The sequence below is a fragment of the Rissa tridactyla genome, chromosome Z, assembly GCF_028500815.1.
Source record: "Rissa tridactyla isolate bRisTri1 chromosome Z, bRisTri1.patW.cur.20221130, whole genome shotgun sequence".
NCBI classification, from domain to species: Eukaryota; Metazoa; Chordata; class Aves; order Charadriiformes; family Laridae; genus Rissa; species Rissa tridactyla.
In genome coordinates, this window is record NC_071497.1 from 65,868,724 (window position 1) to 65,890,736 (window position 22,013).

Consider the following 22,013-nt stretch of genomic DNA (forward strand, 5'->3'; position numbering starts at 1 on the left):
GGATTAGTTTCATAGGTGTCTTAATGATAGCAGTTTGGTGGGTTTTTTAAATAAGTGAGAACTTCAAGGGTTCTCTCACTAGCACTAATAAAAGGATTTCTTAAAACATATTCTAACACTATAAAGGCAATTTCCTTATCTCTGCACAAATTTTCAGATTCAGTAAAGAGAACCTTACCAGATGTATTTGGAAGTCCTTTGAATGATCCCGATTTTATTTTTTAAAATAAAAAGGTATTTGTGAAAGGCTGCCTTTGTGGTGTGCAAAGAGAAGGATTTCTCTTACTGGTCTATTGTCTCTTTTATGTACAAAAACCTTGGAACTTCTTGATAAAGGGGAGGAAAGAATTCTTACTGTATTATGTTCCACATTAACATAAGCAGGAAATGGGATTTTCTTAATTTTAGCCTGAGCCAAAACTAGCTGAATATCCTGTCCCTTTACAACAGGATAATGGGATTTGAGTTTCCGTACATTTACTACAGTTGAAGATAGGAAGTACATAAGAATCTGAGGCAATATAGGAAATGCATTCAAAAGACTTTTAAATTATATTTCTGTATTTTTAATGCTCTGTAATGTTCTTTATAAATGTTTTCAAAGGTCAGGCTACTCTCCTGCTGCGCAGTGCTCTCTAGGATGGCAATTATGGGAGGGGAAAACAGATTTTTAAAAAGCTTGAGCTTCAAGTGTTGTTTTGAAAACAATATGGCACCATCATTAGAAGTCTCTAAAAGCCTCTGTGTTTCCTCAAGAATAATTGCATTATTGTTATTTTTTATCCCAACGAGCATGTTTTATGCAAGCAGAGACAGTAGTGTTTTTGCCCTTGAAGTAACTTCATTTCATATATATTCAGGTCCAGATTCATTTTAATTCTACTCTCCATCCACTCAGAATTGAAGATGACTGAAAACCAGTACTTTTGTAAGAAATTGAATTTGCAATAACTGGGGTCATCACTATAAATATTTGCCAATTCATTGCAGTTTTCCAAAAATCTGTATATACTTATCTTGCTTTTACTCTCTCTTTCTCCCCTAGTGCTTCAGCATATCTAGTCTTTCAGGCTTGCAATATTGTGGTCAATTTTTTTATGAAAACTGTACTATTAAAATTCTCTACTCTCTCTGAAGCATGTTTCTAAATTCCTTACTCTCACTTTCTGATCCCACAAGCAAAATCTGTGCTTTTTCTGATGTCTTCAGTTATCTATTGTGATCTGTTTTCTTTTGGTCTGCCCATTTCCCCCTCTGCTGTAATATGCAGAACACTGTTGTTAAACAAGTCCATTCCTATTGTTCAACCGAGGTTTTTCCTTTTGTTCCTAAACATACTGTTGAATGCAATTGCTTGCTCTCTTCTTTCCTCTTTACATGAAGTTAAAACTCAAACTGCTCATATTGAAATCTATGCACAGTTTCCATTTCAGAAATACTTTTCCATTAGCTTTCCTGTCTTGCATATTGTCAGGTTTTTTAACTGTTAATTGGCTGAGCACTGTTTTGTCTCTTTCCCTCCCTCAGAACAGTTGTTTGGGGAGAGGCCAGTGTCTCATCAAGCACAGTATTTTGTTTCTGACTGTGTTTCTCTCCATAAACAACTCTTTAAGAAAAAGTATAAGAACAGTGTACGGATCTATGATAAACCTACTTAGGGGTTTTTCATCTCCCAGCCATTTTCAGCTGTGGGCTTTTCCAAGCAGGATGTGGGTCCTATTGAGTTAACGTGAAGTGGATTTCTCTTACGTGAACTTGCTAGTGTGTCCTTCAACTCATAGAAACTTTTGTTATCTACAGCAACTCTTCACAAGGAGTTCCATGGTTCAGCTATTGTTTATCTGTGAACTTCATCCCCAGTAGCTTCATATTATGCCCAGTTCTCAAATCAGAAAATGGAACAAAGTATTTAGCCTATCTTCTTTCCCTACACATAATCTTGTGGTTGGGTTTGCCTCTCTACCTTGCATTTATATGCATACATTCTGGTTTTCTGATCAATTTGCAGTGTAGTATCATGGGTTTAAACAAATTATGAAAACCTGAATTAATTTTAAAAAGCATTCCCTGTTCCATAATACTGAGTGATAGGACAGTGTGCAAACTCAGACCGTTGCGTAGGTTGGAAGGGACTTTCTGAGATCTCTTGTCCAGGCTCCTGCTAGAGCAGGTTGCTCAGGAAATGTCCAATTGGGTTTTGAATGTCTCCAAGGAGGGAGTTTCTACAACCTCTCTGGAAAACCTGTTCCAATATTTGACCACCCTCATGGGAATTTTTTTCATGTACATCCAGCCAGAATTTAACGTGTTCCAATTTGTATGCGCTGCCACTATATCCATGCAGCTCTGCTAAGAGTCTCACTCCGTCATCTCTACACCCTCCTATTAGGTAGCCTCAGACAACAGTAAGATCTTTGCTTAGCATTCTCTTCTTAAGGATGAACTAACCCACTTTTCTTACCCTTATCTTTGTGGCCCTTCTCTGGACTCACTCCAGTATGTCAGGGTCTTTCTTGCAATGTTTTGGGAAACCCCAAACTGAACTTAGTATTCTCCATTCTCAGTCTGCTGAGAACATTTTTGTTAATACAGCCCAGTGTGTCGTTGACCTTCAGTGGGGCAAGGGCACACTGCTAAAACGTATTAGGTTGCTGTCCATGAAGAGCCCCTGGTCTGTTTCTGGGAAGCTGTTTTCTGGCTAGATTAAAAAATGCCAGAAAAACTGCATGGGGTTATTCCATCCCAGCTACAACACTGCATTTACCTTCGTTGAACTCCCTTACATTTCTGTAAACCCATTTTTCCAGCCTGTTTATGTCCTGAATTAGTAGCCTTGCCCTCCAGTGCATCAACCACACCCAGTCTGGTATTGTCACAATTATGTTTCTCTATTACAGATGCAGAAAACTCAGATTTAGTACCAGCCTGGAGGTATAGGGGGAAAACAGAAAGTCAGATTTGTGAGTGCTCAAGACTAAATGTATCAGAACAAAGGAAGGAACTTTTCATTATTGGGAAAAAACTACTAGTAATGTAGAATATTCAAATAGAGAATATTCAAATAAAGAATATTCAAACTGTATTTGAATGGTGACGAAGTACAAGGGAGTACCTGCTTGCCAAGGTCAGTGCAAAGCAAGGTGAGAAAAAGGCAAAAAAGTTGCTAAGGACTATAAGGGAGTTTTCAGGTACTACAGATTTTTTCTCACTCTAGGATCTTATTTGCCATACACACCTGATAGGCTTGCCTCTGCAGCTACTGTGTTTGCTATATAGTGTTTACAGTGCACTCAGAGGAGCTCAGCTAGAAAGACATTTTTCAGTTTCAGCCTAGTACCTGCCACTTTGCCTCTCCCAGAGCTGATATGTCATTCCTCTCACCCTCCAGTCACTTTTGTCACCTTGTGTACAAGAAATTATACCCTTGGTGCTTTCAGTTTCATCAATTGGAAAAAATGAAGTTCTATGAACTGATTAGCTTCCTGTGAGGAAAGGAACTGAGGGTTGAACGCATTCTATGCTTCACAGCATAGCCAGTAAGACAGGGCACAACTTGTTTAGCTCTGTTTGAAATGTACAAATTTTGCCCCTTCAGCTGGAAAGTACTGACCAAACATTTTTTACTGACCAGTGATTACAAGCAGATATCGTTCAACTGGAATGAAACATCACTGGTCATGTTAGAGATGCACCTGAATTAACTACGTTTGATTAAGACCACTATTTGCGACTACCTTGCAACTCTGTGTGTAACTTTACTGTTTTCTAGGATTTCATTTTATTCAGTAAACACAGAGGTTTTGTGCCTGCCACTCTTTTTTAAGATATATTGAGCTAAACCTGCCACTTTTAATTTCTGCTTTGCTTCCTCCACTCCAAACACTGGATCACATTTTTAATCAAGCCCAGCCTCTCTCTTGTTCCAGGCTGTAGGACTTGCAGCTGTGCCTCCCTTCATCTGGACTGCAGGTTATAATGTCTATCTATGCTCAGAAGGCAAAAATTAACAGGGGAAATGGCAGCTGCAGCATGGAAAATTGGAGTAGGGAAGGGATTGAAAGTAACCCAAAATTATGAACAGGAGGTTGAAGGAAGAGGGAATGGGCTTTGTAATCATGTGTGTGAATCGACTGTGGAGGAGAGAAAGAGACTGGGACTGACCAAAAAGCACAACCATCTGGAGCCCTCAGTAACCAAAATCCAAACCTACTTTAACTGTTTGCTTTCCAGAAAGTAAAATATAAAATCCTTCAAGCAGAAAAAAACCCTCAAACATTAAAGTTTTCCTATAAGGTGATGAAATTTTAAACTAAACCTTATGCTGTGTTAGTTTTTGCAATTCTGGACTTGGAAACTATAAAATCATTTTGTTTACATCCATTCAGGCAAAACATGAAAGCAATAGAGAAGTTTCCTTTATATCCACTCATTTTTTGCATGAGTCCTGTAGCTCTCACTTCTCTATTACATCAAAAAACAGCTGCTTGTATTCCCCTCCTAAATATGTCATTACTTCTGTCCATCTCACCAATGATGTCCATTGCAAGAAATGAGCACCTGGCTTTCATCAGCCCAGAGATGAGTCTATTATGCCTCCCTCTTAGATTTCTAACAAGTGTTTATATTTTCTTCTGTCTCTACGCCTCACGTTTGGCAGAAGCTACTTTTAGAACATCTATAGATATATTTAATTGTTCTTTAAATCCTCCCTAAAACTTTGAACTTGTATTCAAATCCTGGGAAGGTGCATACGAATCAGTACCTTATATGTGAAAAACTCTGTTTCCTTATACTCTTCATTTCCCTTTGGCTTACTCCTCTTTTCGCTATGATTTCTGTTAAATTTTAAACTGTTTATTGCAGATCTTTATTCTGTAATTTTAAAGAATCTGACCCAGTGGGGCTGTAGTTCTTGGCTATGGCTTAGAGCTACTTCAGTAGACTAGATGTGAAATAATTTTAAAAAAATCATTTATTTATAACGAATTGTAAAAAAGTAGCTTTTATCACTCTTACTTGGTTGGATTTACTGTAACTCTGTACTTCTCCTTCGAGTCCACTAGAGGGAGAATTTCTACTTGTATTTCCCCAAATGTTTACAGCCGTCCCATTCGGTAAATTTTGAGCATTTGCTTAATGCAAGCTTTGTAGCTAGCATTGGATTGACTTACAGCAGATAGTAATTGATATTCATAAATCTCTTCATCACTTACAGATCATTGTCTGTTGTTGGATACTAGGAGAACCACAGACTTGGGTTTTCAAGCACTCCTTGTTACTGTCATGTTTTGTTAATTGTTTATGTTGCCCCAAGTTCTAAGCAACACATCATTAAAAAACCACAAGAATATCCCAAAACCAACATTCCTTGCCAAAGAGATCTTTCAGTTTAAAACAGCACATAGAAGCAGATCGAGATGGATATTTAAAAGTGAGTATGTGACTACAGTAAGTATTGTTTTCAATAGTCTAGTTTGTCAGTTTTCTAAAGTCCCGGCAACAAAGAGTTTGAAGGTAGATATGAGATGAAGTGTGCAGATGTTTATAGATAGCTTCTCCTAAGTGAAAGACTATCCTAAAGACAGCTTGAAGGCAATTAGTAATGACAGAGGGCTGAGGGAAATGGGGATCTTATGTGTGAAAGTTGACATTTCAGCAAGATGAAAGAAAAGATGTAGGGTGGAATAGTCAGAGAAGACTTCTAGGAGTGAAGGTAGGCAGTCTATGTCAGCAAAAAAAGGCAAAGACACAGATAAAATCTAGTAGTGTCATATCAGAATGACTGGCTGGGGAAATTATTCTTGTCAGCAGTGTTCTGAATTGCTGACAAGATTATTTGTCAAGGCCAGGAGAAAGGATGAAAGATAACGATTTTCTGGGCGAGAGCTCTGTCTGCGTGGACGGATGGGATCACTGCATCATCATATGACTGATAATTGGATGCTAGGCACAAACTCACACTGTTTTCTGTCTGGGACATATGGTTCCTCAGGGTTCTCAATTTATGGTGTTGAAGTTGTAAAGCTCTCTATCAGCATTATGGCACTCACAATCTATAGCCAATAATACAAACATCCCACCAGGGTTTTGGTTTCTTGTGACATAAAAAGTTTCAAGGGAATTGGCTGTTCATTTAGTAAAGTTGGCAGAACTAACTTTTCAGTACTGTTCTTTGTCATGCACCATCACTGCTATTTCTTAGACCTCCAGGTTTTCCTTCTAGTTGTCTGTGTACCACTCTTCATGTTCATTTTTCTACGTACTCTTTCTCTTTTATACCTTTTTGTTTCTTTGAGTGTTTATCTGAAAGCCCATTTACACTATGGAGCATATTTATTGTGCTGTTAGATAATTTTTCATCGTAGTAATTTTTCTAGATGTTCATCTTCCTGTAAGAGAAGTTTATGTGATAATGGAAGGGTCTCTGACACATTTGCAGGACACAGAGGTTGTTTACCTGTTTCTGCTCTTTCCATGTAGGCTACAAGACTGTCTGACCTTTAGGTTGTCAGGAGAGCTTGTTTTGAACATGAGATATGCATCTTAGGCAGAGCATAGGTTGAGCAGAGGTAAAAGAAAACAAAACACTTTAACCAAACACGGTAAGAACGTGCACATAGACTGTACTTACTTGTTCATTTATTGAATTGCTTCATCTTTCCATTGTGCCATGTGCCTTCTCAGGGCACCACACACCATCTCCAGGTCCTTTTCTAGAGACAGGAGATTTAGAGGTGTTTCTGGACTGCATTTTATCAGTTTCTCATAGTTTCTGCAAAATGGGATTCATGAAGAACATTGACAAGTGAGTCATTTTAAGAGTTGAAATATTCACTTTTGCAGGGCTTCCTGGGGACTGGAAAGAGACAGAATTTCAGCCCCTTGCTTTTCTTAGCCTATATTTTCTCCATAATCCCTTCTAATCTTTCTCTGTAATCCCTTCTAATCTTTCTCTGTACCCATCAAGATGTGATCAAAGTGGAGCTTCCAGGAGAAAACTCCTCAGGGAACCAGAAACGTTTCTTCTGCAACATGTTACCCACCATGGTACATATTCAAAGCTCTCTAGCAGGCTACTTTTGGGACCACTCAGTTGGATATTATTTTGCAACAGAATGCTGACATTTTGGTGTAATCAACATCACAGCACACTGAACCATACTACCACTCTCCAACTCTGGGGCAGAGAAAGTATTTCACATCATCTTTCCTTCCTTCAAGCAATTTAGAGTTGTCCTTCTAAAAAGCCTTCCACTGAGGCCAGCAGATTGCACAGACTTGAATCCAATATGATTATGCATTTCTTCTCCCTTCAATATCTCCCAGGTTCAAAATTAATGAAAATGCACTGCTTTCTACAAAACTTTTAATGAAGTTGTGGAAGTCTTTGTATCAGCAATTATGGATGCTAAAAGTTTAGAGCATTCAAGAAATGACTGAAAAAACCACATAGAAGAAAAAACCATTGATATATTCTGTTAAATAAAAATACAACATGTGGCTTGAGGTGTCCCAAACACTTAAAATTATTGGAAACTGGCTATTATGGGAAGTGTCTCTTCTACTCTTGAATTATTATTTACTTTTAGCAGCTGTCCAAGAAGGTACACTCAGGTAGACAAACCTTTGGTCTGACCCAGTATGGTTCTTATTTTCTTGGTATTTAGCACTCTGCTTAAGTTCATCATACTTGTTTTGGGACATCTTCTATCACTGGTTGAGGTGACACTATTTATCAGGTCTGCCCTCTTAGATCCTGTCAATATCATTGGCAAAAATTCCCTTCTCATATGACAATATTAAAAAATAAAATAAATTAAAGATCTACATAGGAGGTGTGAGTTTCTTCCTCGTCAATGCAAACTGCTACCACTAAAGGAACAGACAGGTCGGAGCCTCAGTTTTCACAAAGGAATGTAAGAGCCTTGATGATTTGGCTGAACAGTTATGTATTTTCTGACACTTAATTTTTACATCAGCATTTTTCATAAGGTATAACAATAATCTGCTGTTAATCCTCTTTTCATTCCACCAAACATCTACAGGAGTCTCAATTGCCAGAGAGGCAGCTAATTTCTATGACAAGAATTCATTATGCAACCGATATCCTAAATGCAGCTCTGTGGTTACGCGTTTGTTTCAAGAGGCAGTCTTATCTTTTACTTCCCTAAAGAGGTACCCAGTCCCAATCTCCTTTGATAGCAAAGGACTTTTAAGCTTATATGTGGACAAGATTGTGCATTCTACAAATTATTCTAGAGGCACATTAAAATCTTTAAATGTACTTCAACCTTCCTAAAAAGAAAATTCACTGTCCTCAGGCACCTACTTCCAGACTGTAGTATTCTACTGCTTTGATTCTGTACTGCCGCAGGCAGCAAGAATCCCCAAATGCAACTACTACACTGTCTGTAGGCACCCTTCTAACCTGAATAGGTAAGGCCTGGTGCTCTCAATATCAAGAAAAAGTTTTTGGAAAGAGTTTTTGGGTAATAGAAATTTTCTTTTGTTAGTCCTACAGCATTGTCTGATTCTTCCTGGAATAATTTTTATAGTGGAAAGATGCACTGCATAACTATGCTAAGGTAAATTAAGCGCAGATGGGTTTTTTTACTTTTCTACATCTGTGCATTCTGTAAACAGCACAATATCAATTTTGTTCCCTTGAAAGTCACAGAAGGCATGAACTTGTAGTATTTTCATGCATTGCTTTTTGACTGTTCTGTCAAGACACACCATTTGAATATTCCCTTTTGACTATACATTATGATAATACATTTGAGTGAGTTAGATACAGTTAGCGTTATGACTGCATCAGGGAGAAGCAAGAGCAGGGCTGCTCACATGTGCTGGGAGCAGAGGATTCCCCCAGCACCAGCAGGGTGCAGACCCGCAGCATCCAAGCAGGGCTGGTGACGGGGACAACAGCCCCACATGAAGCCAGGAACAGGTCCAGGGAGTCCAGACAGGAAGACCAGGAGACAAGGCTTGTCCTGTGTATAGATTTGATAGATAAAAAGTAATAATGATCTGAGCATGATGCAAATGGTATGAAATAAGGGGTGGTCGAATGTCCTGGTTTGAGGTAGAGCAGAACCAATTTTCTGTTCAGTAATTTTATTTTTTTGCTAAGCCTCTTCTAACTGTCTGAAATTAACAGCATATTGTGCAGAAAGTGTTCATTCTCAGAGTGATAAAACCTATGTTTATAGTTAGTGCCAAGGAATGGTATGCAGAGAGGCTCTTGCTTATGCTTACTGCTATAACAGCCAAGATCAGCTGACTTTGTTATTTGCCCCACTGGATGGTTGGAAGTGGAAAAGTGGGGAGGGGTCGCCACCTGTAGGGAGGAGCGGGCAGGAGAGGTGACTCAAAACTGACCAACAGGGTATTCCATCCCATCTGTCTCATGCTCAGTATAAAGCTGAGGGATCAAAGAGTCAGCCTCTTTCTTCAGTGGCTGATGTCTGTGAAGGACTCTGTCTGTTCCTCTGCCTTTGATCCTGATCTGTGCATTCTGGAATCCAGTTCCTGTCTGTTGCTGAATCCAGTCTGGGACTTCCCCAGAGTCTGCTGGTGACCTGATCATCATCAGGTCTTGATGCAGTTTTGCTTGATACAGCTTGATACAGTTTTGGATATATTATATCTATTTCCTTATTCCCCTTTTATTATTTTATTAATATTTTCATTAAAGTAGTTTAGTTCCTTCTAAACTCATAAATCTCTCTATCTCTCTCCCTCCTCTCCCGGGAGTGAGAAGTGGGAGGGAGCGTCTGTTGTCTTCTTGTTGGCCAACCTGGCCCGAACCAGGACAGGGCTGCAGACAAGTTACCTGCAATATAAGTGGAGCCAACTGTGAGAGCAAAAAGCAGGGCTGGCCACGGCCACAAGGCATCTGTGTGCCCTTGTGTGGGGCTGCAGCACAGAGTGGAGCCAGTGCCCATGAGTGTGCTTAGGGTGCTGTGAAGCTGCAAGTGCCTGCCACTTGTGAAATGTTTTCTTTGCAAGCAACAGGCATAATAAAACTTAGAAAGGTAAATCTTCCTGCTATAGAAAATTAAATTATCTCTCATTATGCTGCACTAGCTTAGTGAATGAAAAGAATATATCCTCAGGAAGAATTTACCTCTTTTTTAGTTTGTGTTTTTTGCCTCTGCTTTTAGAGCTAAGATATAAATAGACTCAATATTTATTCTTAACGTTGATATTAGGACATTATCTAATTATCTCAAATCTAATAATAAACCCAAACATTGTGAAAAAGAGCAACAAATAGCAGAATTATAAAATGGAAAAAATACTAAGCTGTTTCATGTGTTGGCCTTTGATTTATCTCTTTCATTTAATGGGTTTCATGCTTTACATTCAAATGCATAAAAATCCCTCTGAATCCTTAGTTCTTTTTCCTCTTGCTGGTAAATGTTATTTTAAGTGAGATCTTCTATGTGTTCTTTGTTAACACTAAATGCAAAATATCCTATCTAAACACAGAAAGGATAGTTTAAGCTAGAATTCTGGATTCTGCAACTGCAACTCAAATGTTTCACATAATTTTTCGTCAAATTAGTTTGGTTTGGTTTCAGTCACTACTCCAGGGGGTGTTAATGTAATACAAATGCTTAACATTTTCTATAAACATCTGATGATTTTTCTTTCCCTCAGCTTCATAAACAAAGAAAAGGAACATTTTCATTATAGTTATATCCAACAAGAATGTTTGAAACATTAACTTCTCTGAAAACAGAAATGTCCCTGAAACCAGTGATGAAGTGGTGGCACAGAGGTATAATTCTGTATTAGGTAAGAACTGCTTCTGGTTTAGGATTTTTCCTGTAGAGGGTGACAGAGGACTGATAATTTCTTTATCCTACTTCTATTTCTATATACTAGAATATTTCTATATACTAGAATATTTCTATATACTAAAATATTTCTATATACTAGAATATTTCATTATCCTACTTCTAGAGATTATTCCTCTTCCCATTTGAAGTCAGTGGACAGAGGCTCAGACACAAAACCTCTCTATAGTAGTAGTTTTGGGCAGTCTAAAAGGTGATTTTAAAGGTCTGCTAATTATATTTGCTTTATATTGTAAATATATTAATTTTCTTTACCTGATAGACTATATATAACCCTCTTATATAAATGCTGTTGCAGTACTTTGGAGTATCTGAGAGCAGTCATGCTTCACTTTCATAATTAATCACGTTTTTATTCCTCTGTAATTTTATATGGCATATGATGTACTTCAATAAATTATTTGGGATGTCTCTAGTTAGATGCACTAAAAAAAATCCACCAACTTTGATACTGTTTTCTTTAAAGGCATTAGTTATATATTACCTTCTTCTGCTGTGCACTGCACTCTAGTTTCTGATTTCTAGTTTCTTCCTGGCAAATATTAGAGGAAAACTTCTCTATAGATATGGGCAAATATTAGGATGAATAAAATTGCTTATACAAAACCAGATCTCATTATAAAAAAAAAGTTTATAAGCCATATGCATCCAAAAGGAATTCTGAAGGTCTTTTTTTCTGTACATTGAGGAGAAGATAAGTGCATTTAAGACTACAAGGTAGAATTCTGTAGGATAGAATTAAATTTCCATTTATATCCACAAAAGGTTGCCTGAAACCATTTAAGTCCTACTTCTTAAGATGGAGAGAGACACTCTATAAAACAGGCAAATACACAAATACCTACTGCTAATTTCAGAAAGCTTTATGAAAATCATACTTTCTGGGGAGCTTTATAAAAGGAAAAGTGTGGTGTCTTCATAGTATTGCAATCCCAAGCTTTTCCATGCAGGGAAGGAACTTTTTTCCATCGAAATTGTTCAAAGTTCCCTGACTGGGAATACACTCTCTCAATTCTTAATAACATTGTAGAAGCAAATCCTTCATGTTTTTTAAATTCCAGTTCTTACAGATATGTAAAGTGACCACTTTAACACCTATAGAAAAGGAAGTGACTCTAAGTGAATTGTATAAATGGATTTCTTAAAAGGTATATTTTCATTATGTACTCAAAATTATAGTAACTTGAAAGTTTGAAAAAACAATTTATAATAACAAGCTGGAATTGAACCTTTCATAAGTTTAACAGTCTAAGCAGAAATCTCCAAACTCTGAAGCATCCTGTGGTATTAAAGCTTTTTCAGTAGTTATAATTTCTCTTTTAATGCACTTATTTTTTGCTATAAAGTAGTAGCTCATCTCCAGACAATGAATTAGTTAGGCAACCTTACTTTACACTAAATTTTTTTATTTTCTAACCTCTCTCAATTTGATAAATGTTTCTTTGAATTCCTCCCAGCTTTTAATGCATGGTCAAAATAGCAGATTACATGAAATGTAACAGATGGTCTAGATTCCTTATTGAGTAAGCTTTCTGTGCATGTGTCTGACCTCTCAAAAATGTACTTGTTTATTTGTACATTATACTCTGGCTTAACCACCATGCTTTGAGGGCCTGGGTTAAGTCTACTTTGGTAAAAGCTATTGCTCCTGCTAGCTTCATAAATAAACACTGAAGTTTGGGAATCTGGAATGTCGATATGCTTTTTGCCAAGTACTTGTGATACTTTATAGTTCTTAGAGTGTTACAAAACTATCATGCACTCACTGAGATCAGCCGGCAAAATTATGGTCTCATCAAATTGATTTTCCAAAAGCTCTAACAGTACCTGTCACAGGTCTAACCCTAAGAAATCTAAGATTAGAACCACGACTTGCCTATCTGCTATACTTTTTAATCAAACATATATCCATATTAAATACAGACTGGGGAGGTGAGGCTCAGCCAGTTCATTCTGAGACCTGTCCTCTCCACTGCCTTCTCCTTTCCTCTCTCCTCAGGACTGCTCTGCGAAGCAATTTATCATCATAATTGTCTTCTGCTCCTGTGGGCCATGTCTTTCAATTGCAATTAACTAATAGTTAACAGATATCTTTATGTGTTGCAGTGGCAAGAATTCCGGCTTATGCTCCTGTCTGTACTTTGATGTAATTGTGTAGAAGTACATTCATTTCCCTTAATCTTACCCCAGGAAATGTTTTCTTACACAATTGTTTAGAAATTGCAGTTATTGCTAATCTGTTTATTCTTATTTGTCATATGAGGTCGTTTACTTCTATGTTAACATATATGCGTGGGGAATGATACATCTGTCTATCTTTTCCTGTCAAGCCAAGCTTCTTGCCACACCAAATACAATCTTTTTAAAGAAATGGTGCTTTTATATTTATGAAGTATCTTTTAGATATTCTAAATTGTCACACTGGCTGGGGCCTTTTTTCCAAGGATTGGTGTACTAAAGGCATTTTATTTTCAAGTGTTGATAGCTTTCTTTGTGTAGTCAAACGGGATTGTGTTGGCAGTCCTTTCTAATGGAAGCTCTTAATCCTTTTCTTTAAATTAAGGAACATCTAATCTTGTTAGAAGGAAATCTCCAGGCTATCCTATGCAGTGTTGACATAGTGATTTCATTTATAACAAAATGCTAAGTAAACTGCTCTTGAGATGACCGCTTCCCCCACTTCAGTTGTTTTGTTTTCTTGTGTGCACGTAGGGCAATGTGTGTTTTTAAACTGGAGGTCTGTGACAGACCATTTACTATGCTATTTACAGGACAACAGTAGATGGCCCCAACAGCACTTGATTTATAGCATTTTATTCCAGAAACAAACTATGCTGAAAATATCCCTAGTTCATTCCTGCAGCAACATGAATTGTAGAAAGAACTGTAGAACCTTGCAAAGATTTTGGAGAATCTCTATTTTCAATTAATTCTTCAGAAACACATTGTACTGTCCTGTTTTAAGTTTGGAGGTTTTTTAGAAGTTCTGAGTCTGCATTCTATTTGGCCAATTATTTTGAAAGGATAAGACTGAGTGTTTTCTCTGACATTTTCATAAAATACTGCTGAAGTCCTTGAGGATGGATTGCAAAATCTTCCTCTTTTTTCTTAGAATGGACCCTGGACATACTGTAATATGTAGCTGTTTTATCTACTTGTTTTCCTTTATTATCACATACCCAGTGTTCTCTTATCTCTCTTGTTTCTGCCATGCAAAAAATCCAGCAGCTCATTCGGGGGAATCAGCAACTAAACAGTACTTTATTTTTGTAGAATTGTGACAATACTTCCAGACACTCCGAAATCTATAATAAAAGAAATGACTGACTAAATACAATGCACTTTATTGAATTGCAAGGTGAATCTGAGCTGATATTATGAAAACAGTTTTTATTAGGAACTTCTCTAAGTTAGAAGTGCTCTAAAATTTTAAGTGACAGCAAGTGTTTTGTTAATGGTGGTAAACATATCGTACCCAATTTTGGGTGTACCACAAGCTGTTTATTCTGTTCTCCTTCTGAAGATACACTTCTAAATGTATGTCTGTCTGACTATTATTTAGAAAGTTGACCTGATTCAGTCTTTCAATGCCATGTTAGGTACCATTGTTCTATTAGGATATTATTGAAAATTTACTTCTATCAAATACACAGAGTAAACTCAGCAGCCTTCAATTTCCTTGGAATATTTAGAATTGCATGTGTTTTCCATACCTTTGTGTGTTACAGAGTTTTATCTGTCAGAGGATGCCTGCCATTTCTATGCTAAGTGCAACCAATCCTCTTTGAGTCACCTACTGCAGCTCCACGCTACCTGTGGTCTCCCAGCAGCGCATGTAACTGCTAGGAAAATAAGCACTACCCTGCACTTGGCAAATCCATAACTATCATATCAGCTCTTTGAGAATGTGGCAATTGGCAGGTATTAAAATGATACTGTGAACTTTGCTGGTACTTAACATTTTATTAAGACTTCCTATCACCTATTAATTTCTTCTTTTATGCTTTTTTTCTTCCTTGACTGCTATGCTCCTCAATTTATGCATTAACCTCTCTTTCCAAATAAGAATCATAGTATCATCCAAGATTCTTATTTTCTGCCTTAAGTAGAATTAGAATTCTCCTCAATCACACCATACCTTCAGTATTCTGTTATTTGCTTCAGGAAATGAAACCGTGGTATGGCACCCATTCTTCACAACAACCTGACTTTATCTTCTCTTCTCTCTACTTCTTCTGCACCATTCTCAGGTGCTCTAGTGCCTCAGCGTGGTCTGACCTTACAGCTGGTCCTGCTTTGCGCAGGAGAGTGGACTTGATCACCTGAGGTCATTACCAACCTGAATTCTTCTATGATCCTGTGATACCTATCTGCTTGCTTTCAAAGAAGCAACACGTTGGAGGGTTGTTTTTTCACTTACATTCCTATGTGTCTGGAATTCTCTACTTTCTCCCAAGTAAGATATTTTAATAACTTTTCATATTTTGTGTGAAAGAGTTCTTTTGCTCCTTGTGAGCGACTGCATTTATGCTCTAAGAAAATCACATAATATATTTTATATGTTGATTAATAATTATAATATTAAAGTAACTTTATCATACTGTGTTCAAGTAGTTATAACACAGAAATTACTTTTAAATCCTTTAGTATCTTTTATGTGATATCAAATACGTGTTTAATTTTGCGTTTATTACCTGCAGAACCTATTAGCTTATTCTCTTCTGTATGCTGTAGTTCTTCCTAGTCTTCATGATTAACAGCAATGTGAGCACTTTAAGCTTGTAATATTTAAGCACGTTTATCATAAGGAACATATTTCATAAGAAAGTTTATGAAAAGTACAAGAATTGAATGCTTGACTTTCATTTTTTAGTATCTTTAAGGGATATCTTTAAGGGGAAGAGAATAAAAGCTTCTAGATTTTTTAGTGCTGAATTTCTGTTATGAGATTCTAGTTCTCTGCTTTTGTCCTGAGCCTTAAGATGATTTAGTTAAACATATAGCAGGCAGAATTAAATCTGTTCTTGATATAACTTTTACCTGTGCAGCTGTGACTAAGCAAAACCTGCAAAATTAGGTTTAACTGTGAGTGCCTTAAATTAGAACATTAAATCAGAAAATGAATCAAACGCCCTTAGGACATACAACATGAACATGCTTAAAGCACTATCAGTATTACTTTTTGAAAATGGGATATGTATTAGTTCTCAAATGTTCTTATTTTGAAAGAAGCAATAAATATTTTTTTTTGGTGGAATTTCACAGACCACTGTCAGTGATCTTATTTCTCTAGTAGGACTGGAGAAGAGCCCAGAAAATTAACTCATCAGAAAAAAATATTTAAAAATACTTTTTTTGTAATCCTGATTAAAAATCCTACAGCAATTTTTGGAATTGTACCCTATGCTTTCTTAACATGTGTGAAAAACACGGACTGTGGTTTTTACCTGAAGGAGTTTTTCAAAGGAGTGGCTAACAATTTTTTCCAGTTTTAATAATAATTGTGGTGATCTTTGTAGGAAAATGGGAAAATTAGATACGTCTTTATTAAAACACAGTCAAGTAGGACTGTTCCTTAATTAATTAGACTCTTTATAGAAAAAAAATATTACTGTACTTTGCTATCTTATTTTAATGTATAGCTAGAAACATTAAAATGGAAACGATAATTTTTCCTTAAGGAATGATTTTCTTTCAAGGCTTTATTCTAGCACGTGGGTAGGCTACCTCATGGCACTGCGCTTTTTCTGCCTTGTCTTCTCCCCAGTCCTGACTGCAAGGTAATCATTTTGTCTAACTCAGATAGTGGTTATTTAATATTGCTATAAATTAGACCTCTGCTTTTTATTACAGTGAAGGCTGTTCATGATTCTAATCTATAATGAAGTCAGTCCAAAGGCTGACTTCATATACATGCTAGGCACTACATAGATTTAACTTCATATACATGCTAGGCACTACATAGATGAGCTCAACAGGGTCTTAGATCATTTGTGTTGTGAGACTGCTTATAGTAACCACAATTAATGTTCTGTGGCTCTGTGCATAGGAAGATCTTACTTAGTACTCTCCCAGACTACCTTTTTTTTTTTTTTTTTTTTGAGAAGGAAGAGGCATATGTCAAAATAAGATATCTATCTAGGGGAACGGAACATCTACATTCAGAAATTTAACCCATTAACCAAGTAAGGAAAAGCATTTTAGTTAGCTATTCATGCAAATGGTGGCACTTTATAATGACTGAGTTCACTTTTCCTCTTAAAAGGCTTTATTCTGCTGTTCTATACACATTACATATTACCTCTTTGAATATGTGGCAAACCCACTCAATACCTGTAATGTAGGATGTCAAGCTAATGGTCCTTGTTGACTTAGTTATAATATTTTTAAGAACAAGGGTAATAAAACTGCTCATCTGTGGACTAATACTTTCCTCTTCTATAATTATCTCTGTAACATAGTGCAACTTAAAGCATGATCCCAGGCACACTGTAATAAATTTTAATGGTCTTATTGACGTCATTGATTCATCGATCGCCAACGGGTCGTTTTGTTTAGTTTCATAAAGCCACTGCAGCTATCTGAAGACCATGCTTTGTAACAGACGTTAGGTGGCGGTATTTCATAGCATAAAGGAACATAGCTCTCATTACACAGACGTTATTGTTCGGAGGAAAGTATGATTGGACTCATATGGAATTGCTACTGTTTTTTAATAAATAAGGAAGAATAACAGACTAATAGAGAGATGATATGTTTGTTCTTCATAGATGTAAAATAACCATTTTCCTATATTAGCTTTTTTTTTGCCTGCTTGTTGAGGACTAGTGCTGTGTACTGTTCTCTAGTACCACTAGTACTCTTCCAATCGAAAAGGAGTGGAAGCAGTTATTGTGTTAATTACGTGTTATGATTTAATCCAATTCTTTTCCTATCTATGGATTATCACTTCATTTCCAATTAAAATTTTGTTTTCAATAAAACATGGTTTAAAATTTTGCTTTTGCAGTTTTAATAATATCTCAGCTATATTCTGTATTTGGTCAGTGTTAGTTTTTATATAGTGATTAAATCTTCTATAAATTTTTAGAAAAATACACAAAAACGTAATGCATAGTGATTTCTGTATTCTGTGGTGCTGTTCAATATTGAGTTAAATTTGTAAATACATTGTTATCAAATTTCACATATGACGCAGTACAGTTAAACTTGTCTACATAATGGGGCTGACACCTGATAGCAATGTCATTCTTAATGTAAGTTGACCTTTCAGTTGCTGTTTTGCTCTACTTCTGTTCACATTGTGATGTTCTCTTCATAATCCTCATCGGGAATGGTGGCTTCAGTGCTAAGAACAAAGGTGATTGCTCTCCATTGTGACAGTAGACCACTTTTGCAGGATTTATGATTTTACCATAAGACAGAAAACAGTATTTGCCTTTCGCACCTGGTCATGTAATGGTGGTCAAACACCCTTCACCCCATTGAAATCCTGGACACTGTGTGTGCTTCAAAAGCAAATTATTATTCACAAAGGAAAGCTGGATTTTAAGACAAAGTAAAAGAGGAAAAATATATTGCACTGATAAAAATTATATGTAAGCAATGTTCTGACATTAAAATGAAATCTCTCACAAAATGGTGATGATTTCTTCCTGTAGGATGAACAGGAAGTATGGTTATAACTGAAAAGATTGTTGTTGTTGTTTCTGTAAAAATTACTGTACCAAGCTTAAGGACATATTTATCTACCACCAGTTATTACAGGTCTTTGTCCGCTATCAGTGAGTTATGAATAAACTTGAACACGTTTAAAAAAATTTTGTCTTTCAGAATAGAGGAAGTGAGTTATTTTAATTAAAAATGGGAAAAATAAATCTTGGGGTGGATTGGCAAAGGTTTTATTGGATCATAACTGCACAAATATCTTGTTTGCATAGCAATATGTATTGACCAAATAAATGCAAGTACTTTTGCCTTTTCATGTTTTGGAAGTTCTTTTTTAGTATCTTTCAATAGTTTATATCCCCACCAGCTGTGACTAGAAAAAAGGCACTTCCTTAGTTCACGTAGTGGTCATGACATGATGATATACTGAATTAAGAACATCTCATTAAGCAGATATTAGTAGCTGACATGGTCTGATTTTAGTTTGTGTGCAGATCTTAAAATGTTTGTTTTGTTTTTCTGGAAAATGTAAGGTAGCAAGTATTAGCATTTCCTAATTGCATTTGAAAAGTGATTGTGATAAACTGACAGGGGAGGGACTAAGGCATTTGTATTATTTAATTGTAGTATTTGCTAGTTAGCTTAAGAGGTAAAAGTTTGTAATCTTGCTTTGTAAATGGGGACTACAAAGATAAATACTGTAGATCCTGGAAAAAACAGAAGAGGTTATTCAACAGTCCCCCTTCCTTTCAGCCTTCTTGAAGGTTCAGGAGTAAGCAAACAGAAAGAATAACCAAACAAAATGAGCATGCATCTTATGTTTAAGCCCTCCTCCAGCACTTTGTATGTACATAACCAGAAGTCATTCAAGCAGCTGCAGCACGTTAGTTCCAATAGTTTAACAGGCAGCTTTACAGCTCCAACAAAGGCTGTGCTAAAGCAGTTTCTTCCTCCCGTGCTCGCTTGCTGTGATAGCTAATAAGTGATCTTTGGCAGCAGGGCTGTGAGGGGAGTGGTAATGTTTAATAGGTTTCTGTGGAGGAGTTAGCTTGCTTTTTTCTTTGTAGATCATTATCTATATAGAGACGCTGAGGGCAGGCGACACCATGTTGAAAACAGAATAAGCTGAACTGGAGTTGAAGCTCTGCACAGTTCTTGGGAACTGATTTAGAAAGGAAATATCTTAAGCAGTTAAGCCAATATTTGATTGTATTAGACCTTAATAACAAACTTACTTGGGAAACATGGCTCAGCAGACAAGTCCGGACACTTTGGCTGTTCCTGAAGTGGATAATACACATTGTCAAAATCCATGGTTAAATGAAGACCTTGTGAAGACCCTGAGGGAAAACCTGTTGCAACATGAAAAGTCCAGGACACCTAGGAAATCTTCATCTGCTTCTCCCCGTCTCTCTCCAGTTATTTCTCCTCGAAACTCTCCAAGGCTTTTGCGCAGGATGCTTTTAAGTAGCAACATACCGAAACAGCGGCGTTTCACTGTGGCACATACCTGGTAAGAATGGGTTGTCATGAAATGTCAGATTAAGTTTTTTTTTGTAGAGCATTTATCGCCTTGATATCAGTGGTTATATTTGTTGGGTCAATCTCTGCATGAATCCCTCTGAAAGAGATAGTTCTAACTCGTGACTCAAGTTAATTTCAGACATGAAGCTTAAAATAGTAATTTATATAAGGTAAGAAAACATATATTTGCTTGCACAAAAGCTACTTTATTTCCTCTGTTTTCTTAGGTAATAATTCCTTTCTTCCCCTCCCCCAGAAATAAAAACTGTAGTCTTAAGAAGGAAGAGTACTTATCTAATTCTGTGCTGTTCAGGTCAGAGTGAGTAGGTAATTTTTTTCTTTAATGTATCTTTTAAATATGTTTCATTTTATTTTATTTATTTATTGGCAATTTATAACCACTTCTCGCCTAAACAGAGTAACATAAGTTTGTTTATCTTTTAACAGCGCTCAAATTAAGAAGGACGTGACAGAGAAGAATAGTGGGAATAGATACTGTATATGAAACAGTGATTTTCATCAAGGCAGTTGCTAGAGTAAACAAAGGAAAGATGGAAAGAGAAGCCCTTGTTAAATGATTAACTAGTATACTTTCTTTGTAACTCCATCATTTCTTAGACATGTGTTTGTGATCAGATCTATAAAAGACGTTAAATTTGTTGCATCCATCTTCTGTGAAACAGCAGCATAATTTCATTACTTAATTTATTCTTTTTTAAAATGTTATATATGAGATTATTGTAACTCAGTAATACATTCCTGTTTGCTTTGATGGTCCTGAGATATTGATGTGTTCTGTTTTTTCTTGTGAGATTTTTTTCCCCCCCATTATTTTTCAAATAAAAATGTAATATATAGAAAGAAGGGCAATGAAATACATGCAAAGAAAATAAGTCATGTTTTCTAAGCAGCAAATGGATATGCTATTCAAATTTATCTTAATTTGTCTGAAATTATATTTACACCATAGCTATGTGACTGGTATGTGCATTGCACATTGTATACATGTGTGCCTAAATCTTTACTATGTATTTTTGTAGCTAAAATACTTCTTTGATAAAATAATATTTTTACCCTTCAAAAGGATGAGGAAAAACAAGTGTGCCTTTATACTTAAAGAGTGTTTTTTTTGAAACCAGTCTACCCGGTCAAAAATTGCATGTGTAACATAGGAAACCATTGAAATTAGGATATTTCATATTCCTTTAACAGTTATGTATAAATGACAACAACATTAAGGATTTTTAACTTCTGGTCTGCATCAACTAATTTATAAAAGAGTCAATACATAAGAACATGCAAGGTTAAAAAAGAGTAATTCAGGCAGAGCTGTTTTACGTTGTAAGATGAAAATAAATAAGAATTTGTGAAAGTTTAGAGATTGAAACTACCATGTGTGATTATCTATGTGTTATGACAGTTATTGTAGACAGTGTAAGATGACAGAGAAAGGAAGGGTATTAAAAGGGACAAAGTGACCAAACAGGTTTGGGCAACCTGAAAGGGCAAAGGCTGTCATAGTATTAAAAAGTGGAATTTTGTTTAAACGCACTTCCTCTAGTGAACTTCAGAAAGTTTTCAGTTTGGGTAGAGTGCCTTTTTTAGCATTATGTGGAGTGTAGGAAATGCTTGGGTTTTTCCCAAATATGTGAAATACTAGTACTGCAAGATATGTTGTTGAACCATTCATAGTTATTTCTAAATTATTTGTAAGACTGGCTCATTTTAACAGCACTTTTATTTTTCAGCAAGTAAAGAAGTAGAGAGCCAAGCAGAGAGTTACAATAAATTACCTGAGAACCTACAAAGAAGAATAGTATTTCTGAAGTGAAGATGGAGGAGAAAACCCACGAATCTTACATAATAATAATAGATGTGACCAGACTCACAGGTGTATGAAGGGAAGCAGAAGCACTACTGAGTGTTTACAAAATTTAGTTGTTTCCAAATCTCATC

The 22,013-nt window shown here is 36.3% G+C and overlaps 1 protein-coding gene across 5 annotated transcripts in view; it reads left to right on the forward strand.

The window, feature by feature from the left end:
* PDE4D (phosphodiesterase 4D) overlaps positions 1-22,013 on the forward strand; it is a 624,128-nt gene that overhangs the window by 243,208 nt on the left and 358,907 nt on the right. Inside the window, exon 1 of one of the 5 annotated variants that reach the window (XM_054185816.1) lies at positions 19,463-20,046. The exons of the other annotated variants lie outside the window; for them this stretch is intronic. Coding sequence (XP_054041791.1) covers positions 19,778-20,046 — 269 coding nt within the window. The 5' untranslated portion in view covers positions 19,463-19,777. Of the gene's footprint in view, positions 1-19,462; positions 20,047-22,013 lie in introns of those variants that run through there. 5 annotated transcript variants of the gene reach the window in all.